Raw genomic sequence first — 25,278 nt, forward strand, 5'->3', positions numbered from 1 at the left:
GTGACTTGTAGCTTTGTATATGTATTTGAGGTAGGTGTCAAATGTCAGTGAACAAGTGTGAGGAGGGAATACTTGTAGGCAAGTAGGCCTTCTTTGTACTGCTATAAACCATTCTTGTAAGCATACAGAAAACTTTGTTTCTCAAAGATAAGCCTAGTCCTGGTTATGGAAGACATAGCATTACTTATTTTCTTAAATTCTTCTCAGTTGTTATTGGTATTATTTCTACTGTATATCAATTTCAGTACATAAAATGATATATATCAACATAAATATTTGCCTGTCACCAATATATGAAGTAAAAAACAAATTATACACGATGTTGTGTAAGAGGTTTTTTGTAACTGTTTCTTATTTTTTTCCCGTGGGACATCTGTCAGAGTATTTATTTACTCATGGCAGGGAAGGGGCATCCAGGGAATCAAATCTAATTTAATTAAAAAAATATTTTAAAGGTGAGATTGGAAGAGACTGAGAAAAACTCTCTTGGCTGCGTTAAAAGCTAAGGATTAGTTGCAATGTTCTGACCTGAAATTTAGGTCTTGTGATTTCTTTCCAGGACATTTTTCACTGCATGAAAAACCTGTCTGCAATGGCCTTGTTATTTAATTCAATCTTAATTGGATACAACCCGTCAAAATCTGAGGGATTGTTGGAAGGCCTAAAAGCGCACAAAGGTATTTTTTAATGGTAACATTAATCGTCTGGAAGTGAAAAATGTCCTTCATCAAGTCACTGAACCTTTCTGCTATAATTTGTTTTAGGCTTATTTTGCATTTCTTTCAAATTTTTAAAGGACTTAAAGTTGCAAGGACATAAAATTGAATCTGTAGAGCATATGCCCTGTTTAGGGGAAGATTCAGCCATTTTCAAAGGAAGGCTTAGCTTTATGTTCAGTGAGGTAGATGTTAGGGATTCTCCACGTGGCTTAATTATGTGTATGTCTTGACTGCCTTCACGTTGCACTGAGACCCCTTGGGGAAGACTCCGATACTAAGGGACCAACATAGGGTGAGGACCAGCTCCCTAAAGCAGCCTTTCCTAACCTGGCCAGAATCCCTGAGCGCTATCAGGCCAACGTTTGGTGGAGAAGCAAATGCCAGATGGCTTTTCTTTTGCAAGAGATGTAAATTGCCGGCTTGAGAGACAGCTAGGGAAAAGGGTTCTTTGGGTCACCCACCCACTTCTTGTCCCGTCACGGACTCTCGGAGAATATTAGAGGGTGCGAGGCAGGACCATTTCTATTGTTATCCTCGCTGAGACAAAGGCGCGGGCGGGCAACTGGCGCTTGTCCTCTGCGTTGGGTGGGTTAAAGGAGGCTGGCATGTCAGGGGTAGCCCTTTGGTTTTGCTTCGGAGCGGACTTGCCCGGTCCGTGCCGCCCCGGCGGGCCCATCCTGGAGCGGAGGGAGGACGCGGCTGGGCAGCCGCAGCGGCCTCTGCGTCAAGGAGCGGTGGGGCGGGGAGGTGCGGCGCCCAGCCTGGCGACCTGGCTCCCTTCCCCCGCGGCGCCCGCAGCCTCCCCCTCTCCCCCGCAGCCGGTCGGCGGCCGCAGCGCGGGCGGGCCGGGCACGTGGGCGCCTCCGTCACACCCTCACTCACACCCTCACACACACCCGCGCGCACGCACCCGCGCGCCTGCATCTCGTGCTCTTTCCCTGGCCGACACACAGGCGCTCAGGAGTCTTTCGTAGTCAGCCCGCAGGGCAGCGACCCCCTCAGCCCAGCCCCAGGGCCCGCCCCTGGCAAGCCGCTGCTTCTCTCTCGACAGCTCCTCCGCGGCCTCCGTCGCAGCCACCTGGGCCCGACGCTTTGGCCGCTGCTGCTGCTGTCGGGACCTGGAAGACCCAAGAGGTGCCCGGTGGAGACAGGCGAACGGTAATGACACGCTCCTACTGCTAAGGGCACGGTTTTAGGTAGGGCGGGGCGCACCGTTAGCCACCCTGGAGCCGGGGGACGGGGACGCGAGCGGACTTGATGGATGGATCCCGGGAAGGACTCAGGCTGGGTCCTGGGATGAGGGGAGGGGGGGGGGCAGCTGCAAAGCTTTTGAGGGTGAACTTGGGCTGAGCGGGCGACGCTCCAGGGTGGGTTCTGCACCTGTGCACAATGGGGGGTGGGGGGTGACGAGTGGGGGGGGAAGCACATGTGGCGAAACGTGCCGCCATCCTTCCTTCTCGTCGTGGAACTCGCCTACAGCATCCCCGAGAGACTAGTCGTTTCCAAGTCAAGTCAGGGCTGGATGGACGGGTGGGGTCCGACTGGGGCAAGTCCGAGAGGAAAGTTGGTAGGGTCCGGACGAAGCGAGGCGCTTCCGAGGTTCTAGGTGAGTTGGAAGCCGATCCCCGCGCGGGTGGGCGGTAGGGCGGGGAGAGGAGCCAGTCTCATTCCTCATTCGCTTCTCGTCGCTTTTGCCACTGCTGAGGGCGGCTACCGGAGGCTCTGTGTTTTCACGTGACCCTCGTTCCCTTTTGCCCGAGGAATCCTGCGATAAAACGTCCGTAAGTGGGCCTTTCCGCGCACAAGGCACGTGGCTACTGGAGAAAGCACAACCTGTGTGTTTCTGCGCATCCAGGAATTTGAGAGTGTGCCGGTGAGATGGTGATGCTGGGGATTTTAAGGAGAGGATGGGAGGAATTGGAAAGCCAGAACGTTTCTACACCATTTACTTGGCTTGTCTGTGAGTGGCCTGGGCAGAGGACGATTTTGAATATAGGGAGAGGTTTTCAAATCATAACACGCAGGCAAACCAGCCTTATAAACATGAGCGAATCGAAACGCCCGGCCGAGACATCCCGGGTACAGGTGTGACCCACCCAGTCGCAGAGGCCGCGGGAGCGGGAATTCTTTTCCGTTAAGACAAGGAGCGGCGTTGGCCGCGCTTTGGAGAGGGAAGCCCCCAGGCTCGCGCTTAGTGTCTCGCTCTCTTCCCTCTTTCCATCTTCTTCCTTCCAAGGGAAAGGCTGGAGTAAGACGGGGCGGGGTCCGCACTCAGGCGCGGTGACGTCAGCAGTGTTTGGGTGCTTATGCAAATGAGGCTGCGTCCGTTTCTCCCAGTCTGGCCGGGCCCTTCCAGGTCTTAAAGGTAGACGCAGCCTTACTTAGTCTGCACCATTTGTATGGTTCACTACCCAGAAACACGGGAGGACTGAAGGGTTTGTTTTATGTACTGCGTTTAAGCGCCTCATCACCCAGTTTTTAAAGCTGTTTTATACCTGTCATTGGTTGGTTGCTTTCCCAGGATACCGGGCACTATGTGTTTGCTTTAGGAAGTAGTCTCTGACGAAGCAACCTGATAGAGCTTCTTACCCCACCCAGCCTCATTTCCGCAAGAACGGTGCTGAGATACCGACCTACTTGCGTCTTTGGCGCCTAGGTTTGACTTGCGTAGTAGGTACTTAACAAGTAGTTGATGATGGACTGAATTGCCCGCGAAGAGTTTTTATCTCATTAAATTCGGAGTATTCGATCATCAGAATTATATATTTTATTTTTGTGTGCGTACCCTCTATCCACATGATCAATGATCCATGTTGATTTATTGGAGTAAAATATATTACAGAATTCATTGATCATTTTCCTCCAAGCGAAACATTTAATGTGTTCTTTTTTTCAGGAAGACAGGAATTAACACTATTTTGAAAGGAAGATAAAATTTTCCTGTTTGTTGACAGGTTTTCTTTTTTCTGATTGCATTGCGGTATTCTTGATTCAAGAATTACTTTATACTCCCAATATATGTTAACTCAAGATATAATATTTTAAAGGCTTAAGAAAGATATTTATACATGTTTCTAGAAAACGAGTGTTCTGTCATCCAAATGATAACGTAAATAAGAAACACTGCCTTGGTCTGTTCAGGCTGCTGTAGCAAAATAACATAAATTGGGTGCTTTATAATCAACAGAAACTTATTTCTCATAGTTCTGGAGGCTGAGAAATTCAAGGCATCAGCAGATTTGGTGTCTGGTGAGAGCTTGCTTCCTGCTTCTTAGGTGGTGCCTTTCACTGGATCCTCACATGTTGGAAGGGGCTAGTTAGCTTTCTGGGGTTACTTTTATTACCCAAAAGGCCCCATCTCCTAATACCATCATCTTGGGGTTAGAATGTCAACATATGAATTTGGAGTGGAGGACACAAACATTCAAGCCACAGCAAATAGTAGAAGAATTTAATTGGCTAAGAGCCATTTGAGATACCAATAATCAAATGAAATGCCTTACTTGTCAATTATTAAGTTAGTAAGTAAAGTAAGTTAGAATAATTACTAAAACCTAAACTCTATGTTTATAATCATTAACTTACTCAATGATCAGAGTTCAAATTTTGCTGAGGCCATGTTAGAAAATATGCTGCCCTGTCATAAAATAAAACTTGTGTATGAATAGGTAAGAAAGTTGCATTCTGTTGAACTCTGGGGTTATTACCCAGGTAGTAAAAAAATCATTGACTTGGATTGATAGACCTGAAAGAGACCTTGCTTATTATCAAAAGCTCTGAAAACTTTTACTTCTCAATTTACTTCTCAACTTCTTTTGGGTAGTGTGTGACTATTATTACATACATAGGCATGATCGGATATATTAATATATTCTATGCAGAGTACTATTTTTTAAGATTTTATTTATTAGAGAGAGAGAATGAGTGGAGGGTGGGAAGAGGGAAGAGCAGGCTCCCTGCTAAGCAGGGACTGGATCCCAGAACCCTGAGATCATGACCTGAGCCAAAGGCAGATGCTTAACCTACTGAGCCACCCAGGCGCCCCTATGCAGAGTAATATTAAGATAGTTTCTGAACAAAATTCCATGGGCATAGTCTGATGCATGAAAACATTTAAAGTTACATGGCAGGAGGAATCTTTATGTTTATTTCCAATTTCCCTTATAATTTAAAATAAGTCCTAACTACTGTTCTGAATATATTTAGTAAATTTTGTATGGATGTATCTAATTAAATATTTACTTTGACCAATAATGATTTTCTCGTATTTCTCTGTGAATAACAAGCCCCAGACACTGGGCTACAGGATAGTTTTAAATGCTCAGTATCACTTGATATAGAAGACTGTTTTCAGTCTTGAAGGTCACTTTATTTCCTTTTGATTAATACACTAAGGTATCCTTTCACATAAGATTCATTGATTGTTATCTTTGAATGAAATGCTTACCACTGGGAGCTTTTTCACCTATCAGATTGGCAAAGATCAAAAAATTACTCACTGTATTGAAGAGGGCAGAGGGAAACAGGCACCTCTCATATATGGCTTGTAGTTCAAGTTGAGACAACTTTTATAAAGGGCCACTTGGCAGTATGTACCAAAATTATAGAAGCACATAACCTTTGATCAAGTAGGTCCACTCCTAGGAATTTATTCTACAGATATGCAAATGCCAGATATACAGAGTCACTTGCTTGAACATTGAGGCAGATTATCAGAAATGACCTAAATATATACTCGTACCATGGTCTATCATACAATTAAGACAAAACAGAACGAATAAACAAAAACCAAACAATTGTATTGAAAGCAAGAGCTTTTGAAGGCTTTTTAAATGAAAAACCAAGATGCAGAGTTATGCATATGGTGACTGTTGTGTAAGAAGAAACAGGTTGGGTGGGTGGGGCGAAAACACATATCAGCTTGGATATATATACACCAATACCTGTGGAGGACTTTGGTGACTTACAGGGAAGTAGGGGTGGGACTGATATGCTGAGGGACAAAGTGGGAAGATACTTTTCACTCTATGCCCTTTAATACTATATTACTATACTAGTTATTCAAAGTATACATTAAAATATATTCTAAAGTGAAGGCAATAGCAAATACCCATGGGAGAACAGTATCTAGGCATCAGATGCTATAGAATGAGTAAGGTATAAAAGTCAATGGGTATTTTGGCTCCATGATTTTCATAGTTTCTGAATTTACAAGAGAGTTTTTGCTTTCAACATTCTTAGTGATAAAATTATATTAGAGCAGCAGATGGGATTTAGTGGATTCACTAAATTTATCCAGTATTATCAGCATAAAAATACAAAAAAATACTTAGTGAGTTGACTGGGGCTTTAAAGAAATTTTATTTTGAGATGGCTATAGATTCACATGTAGTTGTTAAGAAATAATACAGAGAGCTTGTGTGTGCTTGTCACGCAGTTTCCTGAAAATGTAACATCTTGCAAAACTGTATTACAGCTTCATAATTAGAGTATTGACATTGATAAAGTCAAGTAACAGAACAGTTCCATCACTGTAAGGATTCTTGTGTTGCCCTTTATAATCACAACCACATCACTCTGCTCTTCGTATTTATTTTGCATTTCAAGAATGTTATTGAAATGGAATCATATAGTACACAACATTTTGTAATTGGCTTTTTCCACTCAGCGTAATTGTCTATAAATTCATCTAAGCTGTAGTGTATATCAGTAGTTTATTTTTATTTTTGAGTAGTACTCCATGGTATGGATTTACCAAAGTTTGTTTAACTATTCACCCATTGAATGACATCTGGGTCGTTTCCAGTTTAGGGTTATTATGAATAAAGCTGCTATGTATACTCATTTACAGGTTTTATGGAACATAAATTCTCATTTCTCCAGGATAAATGCCCAGGAGTGTAATTGCTGGATTATATGGTAGCTGCATTTAGTTTTCCAGAGCACTGTGCCATTTTGCATTCTCACCAGCAATGTATGAATGATCAGTTTCTTTGTATCCTTGCCAGAATTTTGTTGTCATTATATTTTAGCCATTTTGAGAGGTATGCAGTGACATCTCATTGTAGTTTTAATTAGCATTTCCTTAATGGCTAATAATGTTGAACCTCATTTCATGTGCTCATTTGCCATCCAGATATCATATTCAGTGAAATATCCCTGTATATTTTTTACCCATTTTAAAATTATTTTTAATTGTTGAGTTTTATGAATTTTTATAGGTCCTAAATACCTGCCCTTCCCCAGATACATGGTCTGCAAATATTTTTCTTCCAGTCTTTAGCTTATTCTTTCATCCTCTAAATAGGTTCTTTCATAAAGCAAAAGTTTTTAATGTTGAAGTTCAGTTTACTAAATTTTGCTTTTGATGTCATATCTAAGAATTCTTTGCTTTGCTCTAGATCTCAAAGATTTTCTCCAATGACTTATTTTTGAAAGTTTTATACTTTTTGTTTTACCTGTAAGTCCATGATGCAGTTTGAGTTAAGCGTTGTATAGGTGTGAAATTTAGGTTGAGGTTGTATCTTTGCCTAGAGATATCCATATTCCAGAACCATTGTTGAAAGGGCTGTCATTCTTTCTCCATTGAAATTGTGTTTGCACCTTTGTCAAAAATCAGTTGGGTGTATTTTTGTGGTTCTATTTATGAGTACTCTCTTCTGTTTCATTGATCTATGTGTCTATCCTTCTGCTAAGATAACATAATCTTTATTACTGTAGGTATAAAATAAATCTTCAAATCAGGTAGAATGATTCCTTGATTCCTCTCACTTCATTCTTCCTTTCTAAATTGTTGAAGGTATTTTAGTTTTCTGCCTTTTTATATGAATTTTAAAATAATTTTATCTATAAATTTTTTCTGGGATTTTATAGGAATTGCATTAAACTTGTATATCAATTTAGGGAGAATTTACATATTTACTATGTTAGTCTCCCAAACCATGAACATGGTAGTTATGTCTGCTTATGTATTTAGATCTTTTTTTATTGTTTTCATCAGCACTTCGTAGTTTTCAGCATAAAAGTACTGTCCATGTTTTGTAGATTTCTTGGGATTTTCAACGTAGACAACCAGAATGTCTGCAAATATGGAAAATTTTCTTTCTTTCCAATCCAAATGCCTTAGATTTCCTTTTCTTTCCTTATTGCACTAGCTAGAACTTTCAGTACTCTGCCCACTCTTAAAAGTATGAGAGTGGGCATTCTTGTTTCTGATCTTAAAGCAAAAGCATTCAGTCTTTCATTGGTAAGTATACCAACTGTATGTTTTTTGCAGGTGATTTTTATCAAATTGAGAAAGTTTCCTTTTATTTCTAGTTGGGGTTTTTTTGACAATTTTTTAATTACAAGTGGATATTGAATTTTGTCAAATGCCTTTTCTGTATCAATCAATATAGTCATATGATTTTTTTCTTTAGCCTGTTATGGTATATTACATTATTGATTTTGAATACTGAACCAGCCCTGTATACCTAGAATCAAGCCCATTTGGTCATGATATATAATTCTTATTATATATTGCTAAGTTCTGTTTTCTAATACTGTGTTGAGGAATTTTGTGTCCATATTCATAAGAGATATAGATTTATAGTTTTTTGTATTGTTTTTCTTCCTGGTATTGTCTTCAGAGTAACAGAATAATACTAGCTTAATAAAATGAATGTGCAGTGTTCCATTATCTTGTATTGTCTAGAAGAGATTGTGTAGAGTTGGTGTTAATTCTTCTTTAAATGTTTAATAAGATTCCCTAATGAAACCAGCTAGGTCTAGAGATTGCTTTTGTGAGAATTTTAAATAATGTGCATTTAAGTTCTTTAACAGATACAGAGTTATTACATGATCTGTTTGATATTGGGTAAGTTGTGGTAGTTTGTGTTTTTTGAGGAATTTGTCCATTTCATCTAAGTTGTTTATTTATGTGTGTAGTGTTTTGCTATTATTCTCTTATGATCATTTTGATGTCTGTAAGTTTTGTTGTGATAATCCCTGTTGCATTTCTGATATACAAATGCCTTAAATATAAGACTGACCACATGGAACTTTACAAAAGAATAACTAAATGTGTCTCTCAAGGTTAATATTTACTTTATGGTTAAAAGAAAATCACTGCATGGATTTAAAAATCTAAACCACACGATTTTTACACAGGTCTAAGCCCCATTGTGAACAGTTCCTTGGACAATAGTTTAAATTTCAGTAGAGTTAAATATGTATACTTTCAGTTAAATTCAATGAATATTCAATTTGTCCCCCCCTTGGCAAATGTTTCAGTTATCTCTTGCTACATAACAAATACTCCCTGCCCCTGTTTTTTTTTTTTTTTCAGTAGGTTCAAAACAATGGTTTATTGAGCCCCTTTACCCTCTGTTGCCTTTCTGGTATTGTAATAATTTAAAACAATAATGAATTATTATTTCTTATTATTCTGTGTGTTGGCTGGGCTCAGCTGGATACCTCATCTGTTCCATTTGGTATGTGTTAGCAGTTGGACTGGGACTAGAATGTCAGTGCCTTTGTTCCTGGGCCTAGGGCTTCAGTCACTGAGGCACTCCCTCTCTTTCCATGTGGGATTTTTAGCAGGGCAGATGGACTTTTATATATAGTGCCTGAATTCCAAAAGAGTGAAAGCAGAAAATGCCAGGCTTCCTCAGGCCTAGCCTTGGAACTTGCAGTGTCACTTCTGCCTTCTACTAGTCAAAGCAAGTTCACACACTCCCAGAATTCAAACTCAAGCTCAAGTAGGGCCCAGAATTAAGAGAAGAGGAAATAGACTCCACTTCCTAATGGGAGGAGGAGCACACATGTACAGCATTGGGAGGAATCGTAAACCTTCTTTTTGCACACAATCTACTCTAGGAAATAATTAAGAAAGGTCATACTTGATAGTTTATGATGATAATGAATAAAACATGTTGATTGCCTCCAAATTCATTTTTCCTGACATGATAATACAAATATATAATTAAACGTAATATAATATTATATGCCTATAGTAAGCTAGTAATAGCTCCTAAAATATGTCTGCCTACTAATTCTTGGTACTTGTGAATGTTACCTTATTTGGAAAAAGAGTCTTGACAGACAAAATCCGCTGATGAAGAGATTATTCCGATATGTCCAGATGGGCCCTATATGCCATCACAATGTCCTTATATGAAAGAGTCAAAGGGAGATCAGACACCCACAGAAGAGGTGGAGTCAGGGTGAGCGTGGAGGTAGAGATGGGAGGGATGTGGCTCTAAGTGAAGGGATGCTGGCAGCCTCCAGAAGCTAGAAAAGGCAAAGAACAGACTGTCCCCAGGGTCCTCTTGAGGGAGAGACCTGCCCACACCTTGATTTTGGTTTATTAAAAATAATTTTGATCTCTGGGTTCCACAGCCTTGAAAGAATTCATTTATGCTACTTGAAGCCACTAAATTTGAAGTAATTTGTTACAGAATTCTTAGGAAAAGAATACAGTGTCTAAATCTGAGGTGTTCTCTCTTTTTTTTTTAAAGATTTTTATTTATATTTATTTATTTGAGAGAGCGAGAATGAGAGAGAGAGAGAGCACATGAGAGGGGGGAGGGTCGGAGGGAGAAACAGACTCCCTGTTGAGCAGGGAGCCCGATGTGGGACTTGATTCCGGGACTCCAGGATCATGACCTGAGCCGAAGGCAGTCGCTTAACCGACTGAGCCACCCAGGCTTCCTAAATCTGAGGTGTTCTCAATGTATTAACAAGATTTTAAGTATTTGAAAGAATTTTTGTCTGTTTTAAAATGTTTAAAAACTTAGTGAAATGCTTTGTTAAGATTTAAAATCTGTCCTTGATTAGTAGAAGTCAACAAAAAATACATTTCAATTTATGGAAATTACTTTGTAATTATAATTTTCAAATAATTGCAACCTCACAAGAAGGTACAAAGGGAGGTCCTGTGCACCCTTCACCTAGCATCTCTCATTTTACGATCTTGTATAGATGTACAGTACAATATCAAAACCAGCATATTGATATTGGTGTAATCCATAGTTTTTCAGATTATGAATTTTCTCTGCCTATGTGTGTGTATATGTGTATAGTTTTTTGTAGTTTTATCAAATGTGTAGCTTCATGTAATCCTTAACCATAATGAAGATACTACTAAACTGTACCATCTCAAAGACTCCCTTGTCATTTATAGCACACCCACCTGCCCGTCCATACCTTCACTCCTAGCAACCACTGTTGGTTCATCTCTATCATTTTGTTATTTCACAAATGTTATATAAATGAAATTATGCAATATGTATCCTTTTGAAATTGACTTTTTCCCCCATGCAGCATCATTTCCTTGAGGTTCATCCAAGTTATTGCATGTATCAATAATTCTTTCCTTTATTCTTGCTGATATGGCATGATATGGATATACTACAACTTGCTTTACCATTCACCCACTGAAGAACATTCAGTTTGGGGCCATATAAGTAAAGTTGATATGAACATTTATGTACAAGTTCCTGCTTGAAAATAAGTCTTTATTTCTTTGGGCTATATGTCTAAGAGTGCAAATTGGTGGTCAGTGTGGTAACTCTATTATTAGTGCTAAAAGGAAATTCCAGCTATTTTTTTTTTTATTTTTTAGAGTGGCTGTACTGTTTTATATTTCTATCAGCAATATATGATTGATCTAGTTTCTTTGCAGCCTCAGCAACTTTTGGTGTCTTTACTTTTTAAAATTTGCTTTTGATTTTAGCCATCTTCATAGGTATGTTATAGTCCACCTTTTTGGGCAAAATACATAAAAATGTAGGTTGTGACTATGTATTGTCCTTTGTAAAACGATGTTTCTCTCCTTTTGTTTGGCTCTGTGATTTTTGTTACTTTTTCACTTAATGAACACATTTTATGTAAAGGGGGTATAATTTGGAAAAGAAATGTTTAGGTTGAACTCTATATTGTTGAAATTTTTTGTATTATTTGTCAAGATCATTATTTCAGTACATTATAGAATCCCTTATATTTTTCCTCTTGCAATTATTCCATAACTATAAACTTCTCAAGATGTGTCATTTTTTTCTTGGGTGTTGCAATATAGTTTAACATTTTGTTTTTATTCAGATAGCCTTTACTTTTTACCCTATATATTAGAATTAGAAAAATATATTTCATTTGAATCCACAATAAAGTTCAGATTCACTATTCATAGTTAGTTGATATTTAAAGAAAATTTTATTCAGTAAAATTTGTAATTGTCCAAGTCAGGGAGGTAATTTGCTGTTCTTGTTCTTTAATATAGAATATTAAACTTTTGGCAAGTGCCAGTAATTAGCCAGTGCAGGCGTGTCTCTAAGATGCAAGTGCCTGCCTGTTATTTTACATCTTTGCATATTTTCACTGGAAATGTTAATTGGAATTTAATACAGTTTCAAAAGAGGTTGTAACAATAGTTTAAGAGCTAAACAGTCTTGAAAGATAAAGAATTGCATAATATTTTGAGTTAATTATATAATGAAAATATTAGCAAGACAAAGACAAAAGCAGTGAGTGCTGTGAATTGTGTAAGAATGATGAATCACAGACCTGTACCCATGAAACAAATAATACATTATATGTTAATAAAAAAATTTAAAAAATTTAAAAATTTAAAAAAAGAATCTCCGTAGCTATATATCAATGAAACAAATTGAATTTTTTTAGTAAATTGAATTTTTAATTAAACATATTCTCTGAAGAAAACTCCAGGCCCAGATGGCTTTATTAGTGAGTGCTGCCAAACATTTAAGGAAGAATTAAAACTAACTCTACATATATTTTCTCAGAAAATAAATGAGAGACCATTTTAAAATTCTATTTATGAGTCCACCAAAACCAGAGAAGTGAAATACAAGAAAAAATCCTTATCAAAATATTAGCAAATTGATTCTAGTAATATATTAAAAAGGTAATACGTCTTGACCAGTGACGTTTATCACACAATGAAAGACTGGTCTAAAATACAAAATCAATTGATGCTGTATGGTATATCAGTAGATTAAGGAGTTACATGATTATCTTAATAAAAGTAGGAAATTATGTGTCAAAATTCAACAGTTAATCAGGATTAAGAAAAAAAAAAGACCCTCGCTGAACTAGGAATTAGAAGAAACTTCCCTAAACTGACAAAAGGCATCTATGAAAAAAATCCATAACTAACATTGTCCTTAGTAAAATATTGAATACTTTCCCATTAGCACTGGGGCATAGATGAAGATGTCTGTTCTTAACACTTCTGTTCAAAATTTTAGTGGATGTCCAAGCCAGTATGGTAAGTCAAGAAAAAGAAATTAAAGGTAAACAATTAGAGGAAGCTTAAACTATATTTACATTTGACATACTGTCTGTATATAAATCTTAAGGGATCCTAAAACAACATCAGCTCGAATTAGCATTGTTGCAGAATAGGAAGCTTGTATTAAAAATCAACTTTTTTCCAGAGACAATTTAAAGAAGATGTCAAGTTCATAGAATGGAAAGCTCAAATTTTTAAGACGTCAGTGCTCTCCAAAAGGGTTTATAGAATTGATGTAAACCCAGTCAAAATTCTAGCAGGCCTGGGTTTCTTGGGGTAGAAATTAACAAGCTAGGGGCACCTGGGTGGCTCAGTAGTTAAGCATCTGCTTTCAGTTCAAGTCATAACCCAGGGTCCGGGGATGAATGGAGCCCCACCTCGGGCTCCCCACTCAGCGGGGAGTCTGCTTCTCCATCTGCCTCTCTGTCCCTGCTCATGCTTGCATGTGCCCTCTCTCTCGCTCTTTTTCTCTCTCAAATAAATAAATAAATAAATAAAAATATAGAAGATTAATAAGCTGACTTCAAAATTATGTGGAAAGGCAAGGAAAAAAATAAATAAAAACCATTAAAAATGGTTAGGGTTGAAAAGCACTGAGTTAGAAATGTATTATGTTGATTTAAAAATGTTTTGGATCTAGTTTTAAGTGCTTTAAGTTTTTTTCTGAAAACTTGCATGTAAAGATAATTAAAGCAATGCAAAAATGGGAGAATGAGAAAAATGTAAATATAAGTCCAAATTAAGTAATGTAACGTTCCCAACATTTTTCATATATGTTAAGTCCTTACACAGTCGATGAGTGGAAAGACACCAATTGTTTTAAATTTATAATAGTTGTATTATTTAGGGTTCTTTGTTTGCAAGCTGTAGAGACTGATGCTGGCTAGGAGGCAAAAATAAAATAAAATGAAGAAGAAATATTGGCAAGGCTCAGGGGCTCAAAGGAACAATGGGGTGCTTGGCAATGGGATGGAAAAGGGCAAGAATGAAAACAGTTCTTAAAACTAGGAACCAGAACCCACGACTACAATAGTAGTTACTGCCTGGGCACAGTGCCTTTGGAATTGAGATGCCAACCTTTTGATCTCTTTGTTCCTGTCCTCAAGATTCAGAATCCAGGGAGGGGAATTCTAACTGGACAAGTGTAGAAGATTATTTTCAAAGGTGGTGGCAGTATTTTTCTTTTCTCTCTACTTGTACCTTCTGCAATTTGACTTTTTGCTAATTCCATTAAAGGTGGAGTTTATCCACTCAAATCAATCTGAACTTAGTTGAGTGACTTGTTTTGGCCAATGAAACCTTAGCAAATGCTACACAGAGGCTTTACTAGCATTTGCATGTTGGGCTTACTTCTTTTGGCTAGAGTTGGAACTCTGAGCTTATAATGTCAACAAGTTGGAGCTAGCATTTTGGAGAGACTACATATGGGAGAATCAAAGTGCTCTGTCTAATAGACTGCCTCCTGCCAGAATGTGAGCGAGACCATCTTAGCTCATCCTTACCCACTTGATAGATGACTGTAGTGGAGAAGTGACCTGAGTCAAGACCAGCAAAGCAACTGATCATCTAAGCCTAGTTCAAAGTGCAAACCCACAGAATCATAAGCAAATAAAACCTTTGTTTGTTAAGCCACTAAGTTTTGAAGTAACTTATACAGCAGTAGAAAACTGGTATTAGGAAAAAAAAGTGATGTTAAAACAATTTAACATATAACATTGACTCTAGACCTATATTATCCTAAATCATTTGCAATAAACCAGTTGTAACAGAATACAACTATAAGAGGGATAATAATCATAATAACAAAAGAATACATATATTGAGTTCTGTCAATGTGCTGGCATTTATCCAAACATTTTATTATTAGATAACAAAGTAACTTAGCCAAAGTCATAAAACTGTAAGTGATAGAGCTAGGATTTGAACTCAATCTGTTTCTAGAATCTAGATATAAGTGTTTGGCATCAATACATGTCTCTTATCAGCAAGAAATATTAATTTCTACAAGATCTCATAATAGTAAGCAAGAAGGATTATATGAAAATGTGAAGAGGTGGGGTCATTATCCTTTTTTTGACTAGGAGTTTTATATTTAGACAGTATCCTAAATTGCTTCCTGATATGAAAGATGAGGACATTCTCATACTTTTATTTCTGTCTTCTCCCATTTCAGTTCCCCTGATTTTGTTAGTTATTTTATTTTTTTGAATTTTAATTCATATTTTTCCCTTAAACATAATTCATATAGATTTTAAAGCTTATTTCCTGCTTAAGTTAATGTTCACTTCTATCCTTTAGCATGGCTTCTATGTTACTGAAGTTTTTACTTTGTTTTCTCACTTGGTTGGCCAAATTTCATTATCATGTAACCTGTTCCTCTCCCTCCCTAATAGGGATCATCGGATCTCTTCCAGACCAGAATATTTGCCTGTGGCTTTTATAATTGGAATACAAAATAATTGAATATAAAAATTGGAGATTGAGTACTTTTTCCTCATAGTTCTTTTAGAGGTTATTAAACATCCTGAGAAGTCCTTTTATTTCCCCTTTCTACTTTTGCTTGAAATCCCTAGGAATCTTTATACCAGTATTTTTCAGTATTGACCCCTCTGTATTATTGTTATTTGAAAATATGAACCAGGCAAAACTTCCGTTAATTTATCTTTCAGAATTTTTTGTTATATTCTATTTTCTTGCTTTCTTTCAGAAACTGCATAAAGCCAAAAGTAAAGATACGAATTTAATTTCTGAATGGATTTGTAAAAACCAATTTTAAGTTTGTTGGATCACCTTTATCTGACTTCTGTTTCCGTTAGCTTTTTCTCTGAATTACTTTAAGATATTTGACTCTTTTCATTCTTTTTGCAAAGTTTCCTGGAGTCTGTTCTCCATGTGTATGGATGTACTTGTAGCAGCTTTTATTTGTTTCTAAGGTGCCTTTCCTTCCTATAGTGAATTTTCCCATTTCTTTTCTGTATTCCATATTCATCCACCTAACTTTTCTTCTTCCCAATCATCTTTTATATCTTTTCTTTGGGTTTTTTTTTTTTAAAGAGAGACTTTTTTTAATCTTTATTTTATTGTGTCTCTGAGTTTTCTTTTTTTTTAATGTTTTATTTATTTATTCATGAGAGTCAGAGAGAGAGAGAGGCAGAGGGAGAAGCAGGCTCCCCACCTAGCATAGAGTCTGATGTGGGACTCAATCCCAGGACCCCTGGGATCATGACCTGAGCCTAAGGCAGATGCTTAACCATCTGAGCCACCCAGGCGCCCTGTGTCTCTGAGTTTTCTTAAATAAGTAATCTACTTGAAACTTTAGAGCTATTTTCTACATTTGTCTTTTGCTTGTGTTTCTTCCCCTCTCAACAACTACCACTCCGTCTCCCTGGTTCTATATAAAACCCTATCATTCTTAGTAATTATCCTTAAATGTGTAGAGTTCTTTCTTGTCATACTATTTGATAAAGAAATTAGTGCCATGGAAATGGAGCCTAGATCAAGTGATCTGAGGAACTCCCCATCTTCAATTCAGATTTATTTTCTGGAACAGTGGTTGTCAAATTTTTTTTCAATACAGTCGGTAAATATTTTAGGCTTTGCAGTCTGTACAAAGTGACTGCTGTTGCAGCACAAAATTAGCTATAGGAAATATGTAAATGTGTGGGCATGGCTATGTTCCAATAGAATTTTATTTATAAAATCACACAATGGGTTGTTTTTAACCCAAAGGCGATATTTTGTTGACCCTTGATCAGATATTCAAGATATCAGGGATAGACAGGAGGCCGTTACGAGGTAATGATGCAGACTGCTAATGCCACTCCTAGGTGCAGATGAAGTGCAGTAGATGACAGCTTGCTTCTGTCGCAGGAATGGTTGGTGCTAACTTGGCTGTGCAGTTATTTGAAACTGATTATCCTATTGCCTGTGACCTGCAGAGTACTGATACTTTATGACCTTCCCACCTCACTTGCTTCCTGGGCATTCCTGCTTCATTTCTTCTTTTCCCAGATGTAGTGATGATCAAAATACTTTTGGCAACAGTCAACCTCGCTTTTTATTCTCTTTTTAATCCATGTTTATAGTCTACTTTTATGAGCTAAGTTCTTCGATAAGCTTTTGGCATCATGAAAAAATGTCATCTCTCAGAAAAGTTGGGTCTTGAAGATGTGAAAGTAATTTGGCTTCCAAATTGTTGTCTCATATGCTAAGTTTTTGCAAATCCATTCAGAAACTCAATTTATATCTTTACTTTTGGCTTTCTGCAGCCCTCGGAAAGGAAGGTCTCGGACTCAGTGAGTATAGGGCCTTAGGATAAAAAAATCAAAAACCCCAAAACAACCAAACATGTAATAGTGTAGAATGCTTGTAGATATCATACAATATTATTCTGTCCTCCTCTTTGGAGTTCATTCATATGACGGACAAGTTTAAACCTTGAGAATGTGAGATGAGTCAGATAAAGTTATTTTCCAGGCAGAGGTTATGGCCTAGTGAAGAAAAGAGCTCTAAATAAATGCAACAAAATATTTATGTCACATTCTTTGATATGTTTAATTTTATAAAGGTTGCCTAGGATTATTGTATTATATAATCTATATAGATAGATAATGTTTCATATATTAGTTGTATTTCAGGCATTTATATCATTGTGTTTAAATTTTGTTTACATGTGACACTTTCATTTCATGGAAAATATGAACTTTGGGTAGTTTGATAGAAACTTTTATTTTTATTTAGGATTTATTTATTTGAGAGAAAGAGAAAGCACAAGTGTGGGGTAGGGGAGGGGCAGAGGGAGTCTTAAGCAGACTCTATGCCTAGAGCACAGAGCCCTGCGTGGGGCTCAATCTCATGACCCTGAGATCATGACCTGAGTCAAAACCAAGAGTTGGACATTTCACTGACTGCACCATCCAGGCGTCCCAGCCTGATGGAAACTTTTAAATGTAAACTTTGCCAAAGGATATCATATGTACATTTGTATGATTATTCATTAAATATGTAATAAAGCATTCAGCAGCGTCCAAAGTTGTTAGTTTTCCTTTTGTTTTTTTTTTTTTTTTTGCAAAGTCTAGATATTTATAGAAGAAATACTACAATTTCTGAGGTAATTTGGGGGAGGCTCATGGGTAACCCTGTCTTTTAATTTTCTTCTTTCTGAAATGATGGGTGTTTTTACTATAATAGTATTTCTAAACTTTGATACATTCCCTACCTTTCTATTTGTATGGAAAAAGCAAAAAAGAATAGCTTAGTAACCTTAGTTTATTGAGGAAACTAAGGTTAAGAATGATATAACTACTAGAAGTTATATAACTAATAAATAAAAGAACGAGGACACACCTCCAGGTTTGTCAGATTAAAGCCAATGCTCTTATCAATGTATCAGTTAAATTACGGTGCCAACAACTTACCTTTAGATAATTCAACAAGTGTAGATCTACGTAATTCATGTCTCGCAAATCACAGTTTCCCATATGTCAGGTTGTTTTCTTACAGTAAAAATCATTTGGAAAATTACCTGATTTCAGTTTTCCAATGATTGTATTTATTCATTTACTCAACTCGTATTTACGGAGCTCTCAGAGAAAAGAAAGCAAATTAAACGGACATAACCCCTAACCTCTTGAAACTTTTTCCACATCAAAAATTTGGTGATCTCTTTACAGTAGTCACTATGAGAAGTTGTTCAGTTATTCTAGAGATGTGCCCATTGTTTAAATATCTTGCAATGCTACTTTTTCAGAATTTCCTCTTCACAGCCTAACTCTCAATCCTCACCAAATCCAAAATAAGGGTTTGCTATTAGGGTATATATTTTAATTTGGAAACAACTAAACACCTCCGAACCTAAAGGCAACAAATAAGTTACATGGTCAAGTTTAATGAATTCCTTTTTTTCTTTTTCATTGAGTTACCCAGCACCATGTCTTATTCATTAAGATTATGAATTAAAGTATGATGGGCTATTTCTCTGACTTTGAATGTAGTTCTATCAAAGAATTCCATTTTTCTTCCAGCAATAAATGATAAAATTCTTGGGATAGTATTTCTAAAGCTCCCAACCCAGCTTTGAAGAGATATATTCATATATTCAATCACTTTTTATAATAGACAATGCCACTGGTTTGTAGACATACCCTTACTTGGTCTGTATTTGAGCAAAGAAAAGGATATGAGATATAACATAAAAAGAAATAAAGAAAAGGAAAAATGCCAAAGTGGTGGCAGTGTGTTTTTTGGGGTCATGTGAGAGAATGTTTACACAAATAATAATTGTTACCACCTCCTGCATCTCTGTTTATGTTGTTCCATATGTTTTGTGTGGCCTCGCTCCATCCCTGCCCAACTGTAATGCCGCTTTTATCCAAAATTCCTGATCTCTCCTACTGTAATGATATTGGGTCATATAAATTATATAATGTAGTATAATTATTTGGGAGGTGTCTTTCTCTCTTATTAGATACAAGCTCCTTTAAGGCAGATATCATGTGATTCATTACTGTTTATATCTCTGAATTTTATCCATATTACAATTAATATCAAGTGAGTGAATGATGAATGTGTGGACAGAAGAGATTTTGTGTAAGACAAATTTACAGGATGGCATGCGATTGTGTATGTAATTCTGTAAGGAATAAAATAAGGGATGTGCTTTAGTCAGAAAGGTAAAACGGAAGAACTAAGAAAAAGGAGTCAGAAAATTTTAATTACTAACAAATAGCATATATTATGCATTGGCGTATACCTAAGATCAAATTTGATTTATGCAAGAAGAAGTTAGTTAAAAGAAATGTCTAAAGCACATGTGTACTTTACACTTTTTATACTTCTGGTCATATCAAGCTCTGAAGTGAAGGGACAAGGACAATCAGATGTCTTATACTCTGTAGAAAGAGTTTTTATCATAAAAATTAATAATAAAGAGACTTCATTATTTTAAGTACTTTTCCTCATTAAATATTATTGCTTTTCTACTTAAAATTTTACAGGTACCCATAGGATATTGGACATACAGATCCAGGATTCATTAAGACTCTGTCACCTTGAGCCAAGGATTTATTTGATACCCTCCTCCATCTTTTATTCATACCAATTAACATATTTCAAAAAAGAATTAACACATTTACCATAAGGGAATTAAAAAAAAAATAGTACTACCCACACTTTCCAATGCCGAAGAATAGCAAGGTGGTAAAAAGAGAATTAGACGATGAAGTTATTGAGTCTGTCAAAGACCTTCTTTCCAATGAAGACTCAGCTGATGATGCTTTTAAGAAGAGCGAACTAATTGTTGATGTTCAGGAAGAGAAAGATATAGATGTTGAAGAGGAATCTGAAGTTGAAGATGAAAGACCAGCTTGGAACAGTAAGCTACAATACATCCTGGCCCAAGTTGGATTTTCTGTAGGTTTAGGAAATGTGTGGCGATTCCCATACCTATGTCAGAAGAATGGAGGTGGTAAGTTTTGGGGGTTTTTTGTTCTTGTTTTTGTTGTTAAGTGATACATTGCTGAGTAAATCGCAATTGACTGTCTCAAATAGCTCGTGTTGCTGCTGCAGCCTCATTATTTCAGAAACCATGAATTCCATTGTAAAGCCAGGGAGACTTCTTTGTTGGAAGTGAGCTCAACTCTGTTTTCAGATTAGGTTTCCATAGGAGCAGATGGCTTGTTATGAATACTCAAAGATTGCTCACAGATTCTTTCTGTAGATGCTATTAAAATTCGCTAAATTACTGACCTTTCTAACAAACGTTAGAGGCAGTCAGTTATTCTCTTTGGAGAAAAACCTAAAGTGTCTGATATAAGACAGGACTGGTGAAAGAAGTCAGAAAGAATGTTCTCTCCACAATCTATTAACTCTGAATTTTAAATTATTTCACTTTTCAAAACAAAAATAACATACAATTTAGAATAATTATGGTGTTGAAATGCTGACCAGAACTTTGTAGATCCCAGGAGAAGGGATTTAAACAGACAATTAATGTAATGCCAAACATTCTTCATCCTTAGATATCATATATATTTGGTTTCTGATGCTACAGTATTTGGGGACAATGTTTAGTCTCAAAGAAAACTTCAAAGAAATTAGCATCCTTAATTTAATTTTATTTGTTTTAAAGATTTTATTTATTTATTTGAGGGAGAAAGAGAAAGCACGAGAGAGCAAGGGGTAGGGCTGAGGGAGAGGGAGAAGAAGACTTCCCATAGAGCCGGGAGCCCAATTCCATGCAGAGGCTCCATCCCAGGACCTTGGGATCATGACCTGAGCCAAAGGCAGATGCTTAACTGATCAAGCCACCCAGGCACCCCCATCCTTAATTTAATTTTATTTCTATTTATTTATTTATTTTTAAAAGTTTAGTTCACTTTTTTTTTTAAGATTTTATTTTATTTATTTGACAGAGAGAGACATAGTGAGAGCGGGAACACAAGCCAGGGGAGCGGGAGAGGGAGAAGCAGGCTTCCCGCAGAGCAGGGAGCCCGATGCGGGGCTCAATCCAAGGACCCTGGGATCATGACCTAAGCTGAAGGCAGACGCTTAACCGACTGAGCCACTCAGGCGCAACCCCCATCCTTAATTTTAAACAAAAATATTTCCCATCAACATAACATTCTAGTTTTTTTGCATTTTCGCATATAATCAGTAAAGGTTGTTTAGCAAAAATTATCCTAAATATCAGTAAAAAAGCATGTACAAAGAATGGGTTGTTCTTGTAAGACACAAGTTCTATAGTACACCAAAGTCAAGTAATGTTAACTAACATTTGGGTTGAAACTTTGTTATCTCTATACATGGAAACTATTAAAATAAATATAGTTAAAGACTAAGTACTATATTAACTGCATTTCAGCACACAAAGGGTAGAAAGATATTTCGATATTTGATTTCAGTTTGTGATAGTTTTGTTGACTGGACAAAAATATGGTTTTATATTTGATGTACAAATCAAATGAAATAATATAATCATATGTGAAATTTCTTTTTAGAGTATAAGATAAAAAGCTAAGGTGTTCCGATGACAAAATATGTTAAAGATCTTGCTTAGTTAATTCAGCTAGGCACAAAACAACAGGTTTGGAGAAAGTTGCCTGGTTGACAAATCTGCCTGAGAGGTAAGAATCAATATAGGACGTCTGTGATAATACTACAGCACTCCACCGACACTGTAAGCTCCTTAGCTAGTCATTAACACTACATATGAATTATTTATCGAATCAGCTATAAGCAGCTATGCACTACCCTGCTTTTTGTTTCTCATGAGCCATCCCATTTGTGAAGTCTAGCAGAAGATGAATTCTGATTTTTAAGCCTTTCACCTTATGAGCCTTACTGGCCACACTATTAAGGAAGAAGGCTGTCTTGGCTGAAGTCAGGTTGCCTTCCATTTGAACCCATTTTTTTTGTTGTTGTTGTTGTTGTTGGCAGCAAACTCAAAGGATTTCATATTTAGAAATTAGTTATTAGCAAAAATTGCTCCTCCTCATTTTCATATGGAAAAAGAGTCAAAATGCTCTTCCTACTATTGTTTCCTCTCTTCTAATCACAAATACTACACAGTGATGTTATAAAATGCCAGTGGACTCTATTGTTTCAAAATGGCTGTCAGGATACAAAAGGCTGTACCCAACGCACAGTATAGCATTGAACCTTCCTGGTATTTGAGTAGTGTTTTCTGGCTGTTTAGTCAAACAGCTTCTGACCACCTGAATCCCACTCATTTGTCACTTGAGGCACTTCATGAATAATAGAACTAAAAAGTGATAGACCCAACATAAGTTGATTTGTCTGAAGATATTAAACTTAAAGTACAATGGTTAAGCTTAATCAGTAGTGTATAATAGAAGCTACCAGCTCAGGTTTTGAAGTCAATTTGGCCTTGAAGCCTGGCTCTTTCCCACACTAGCTATGTGACCTTTTACAAGTTAAGTTACTTCTTCTGGTTTAGTTTCCACACCTATAAAAAGTGATGATAATGGTACTTACCCCATTGTATTCTTGTAAGGAATAAATGAATAACTACATGTAACATGCTTAGAAATGTGCCTGGCAAATAGTAAATGCTCAGTTATATCTTAGTTCTGTTGTTTTTATTTATTTAGTTTATTTATTTAGTTATGACTATTTTTAATATGGGGGCTAACAGTAATTTGAGTTAAAGAAAAAGCTAAGTATCTAATGGCATGCCATGCACACATAACTGAGGAAAGATTCCCAGTGAGTCCAGTTTTAATTCACTCTCTCTGTCTGTAGTCATTAACACATACATAAACTTATCCATATTCTAAATTAAAAAAAAGTGTTAAAATGCACTTTCAGTCCTTTGGGAGACATTTTCAGGTCATTAGTGCCTGAACGTTCCTAATAATTTTAGAATTAGATATTTTATAATTCTGTTTTATGAGCTCATGTATCCATGCTTTCTTTATATTACATACCCATCTATAGAATCAACTCAAGTCCAAAAGGCTGCAAATCGGTCATAAGAAAGCAGAGATTAGGGGCGCCTGGGTGGCTCAGTTGTTTAAGCGTCTGCCTTCAGCTCAGGTCATGATCTCAGGGTCCTGGGATCGAGTCCCACGTCGGGCTCCCGGCTCAGCGGGGAGCTTGCTTCTCCCTCTGCGCCTTCCCCTGCCTGTTCTCTCTCTCTCTCAAATAAATAAATTAAAAAAAAAAAAAGAAAGTAGAGATTTTCTATGGGCCACCATATTAGGGAAATTATTGTATATGGTCATTATTTCACAGATACATAGAGATACTGAGATAAGTAATTTAAAAAAATAATGTTTACTTCTTCAACAGACTACCAAAAAAATTTGGACAACTTCCAAAATCTATTCAATACCATTAAACACTTTTTTAAAATGGGAAAATACAATAATGGCCTCTAATTTGAAAAGGGCATTGACACCATCAATTGCATGACTGACTTGACAAGTCTCTGGTTGGACAAAGCTCCAGATAAGAAATTTGAATGTAGGAAGTCCATTCTAGAGGTTACTTAATGAATAATTTGCATATGTATTCTTATGTAAAAATGAATACATTTCACATTTAACTTTATCAGTTAATAGAGCCTAATATTAACATTGTCAAACTATTTTAAAATAACTAGTTATATGTCTTAATTTGAGATTTGGCTATAATTTTCTTAAGTATGAAAACCTTACTACATGGATAATATATATTTGCACATATATTTTACAATAGGTGTTAAATATCTTAGTTTCTCACTCAACCTCACTGCCCCTTCACAGAATTTTGGAAAATAAAAAATTCCTTTTGGGGCACTTGAGTGGCTCAGTTGGTTAAGCTTCTGACTCTTGATTTTGGCTCAGGTCATGATCTCAGGGTCGTGAAATCGAGCCACATGACAGGCTCTGCAGTAGGCATGGATTATTATTTTTTTTTTGTAAAGATTTTATTTATTTGAGAGAAAGAGACAGAGATAGCGAGAGAGAGAGCAGGAGTGGGGAGGAGAGGGAGAAGCAGGCTTCCTGCTGAGCAGAGAGCCTGATGTGGGGCTCGATTCTAAGACCCTGGGATTATGACCTGAGCCAAAGGCAGATACTTAACCAACTGAGCCATCATGTGCCCCGTAGGCATGGATTCTGCTTAAGATTCTCTCTCCTTCTCCCTCTGCCCCTCCCCACCCCTCAGCCTGTGCACACATGCTCTCTCTCTCTCTCAAATAATAATAATAATAATAATAATTCCTGAAACATACTTTTTAAATGAAGTATATTTGGGGAAAAAATGACATTTGTCTGAGGTAGTTCTTTTTTTTCTATTTTTTTTTTCTTTTTCAATCTAGGCAGCCATTTCTTCTCTCCTGTTGTTATTTAGGGAAAAAGTAATCTTTAGTACTATAAAATTTCATTCATTCTAATTTATCTGATTTGGAATGCATGTATAGGTGAGTTTGAATAAGATTTAATAAATTCACTAGCAGTGTGTGAATAAGAATTCCAGGATTTTGTGAAACCTACTTGAGGAAATAATTTTAAAGAATCAATTTTTTATGGAAAATGAAATTGTTTTACCCTTTCAATAAAATGAAACTAAAATTTATATTCTCACTTTTATCATAATTATTTTTTATCATAAACTCTTTGTAGCAGTCAAATTCAGGTTTCAAATACAAAAAGTTTAAAATGATGAAATTGCGTTTTCTTTAAAGTCTCATAATTATACTATATAGAAGTTCAAATATTGTCTTTTATGAGATAATTTAAAATTAATGTATTCTCTACTGTGACTGTT

At 36.7% G+C, this 25,278-nt stretch overlaps 1 protein-coding gene across 7 annotated transcripts in view; it reads left to right on the forward strand.

The window, feature by feature from the left end:
• The first annotated feature begins 1,621 nt into the window (after window positions 1-1,621).
• Window positions 1,622-25,278, forward strand: part of SLC6A15 (solute carrier family 6 member 15) — a 42,357-nt gene continuing 18,700 nt past the window's right edge. For 5 of the 7 annotated variants that reach the window (XR_004820272.1, XM_027591696.1, XM_035729062.1 and 2 more), the window contains exons 1-2: window positions 1,622-1,877; window positions 20,004-20,473. Coding sequence is in view for 6 of the 7 variants with exons in the window: in XM_027591696.1 (XP_027447497.1) it covers window positions 20,185-20,473 (289 nt within the window). In the remaining variant the exon portion in view is untranslated. Of the gene's footprint in view, window positions 1,878-2,257; window positions 2,326-2,478; window positions 2,593-20,003; window positions 20,474-25,278 lie in introns of those variants that run through there. The other 2 variants (XM_027591698.2, XM_027591697.1) reach the window with 2 other exon arrangements.

The sequence above is a fragment of the Zalophus californianus genome, chromosome 9 (assembly GCF_009762305.2).
Source record: "Zalophus californianus isolate mZalCal1 chromosome 9, mZalCal1.pri.v2, whole genome shotgun sequence".
Lineage (NCBI taxonomy): Eukaryota > Metazoa > Chordata > Mammalia > Carnivora > Otariidae > Zalophus > Zalophus californianus.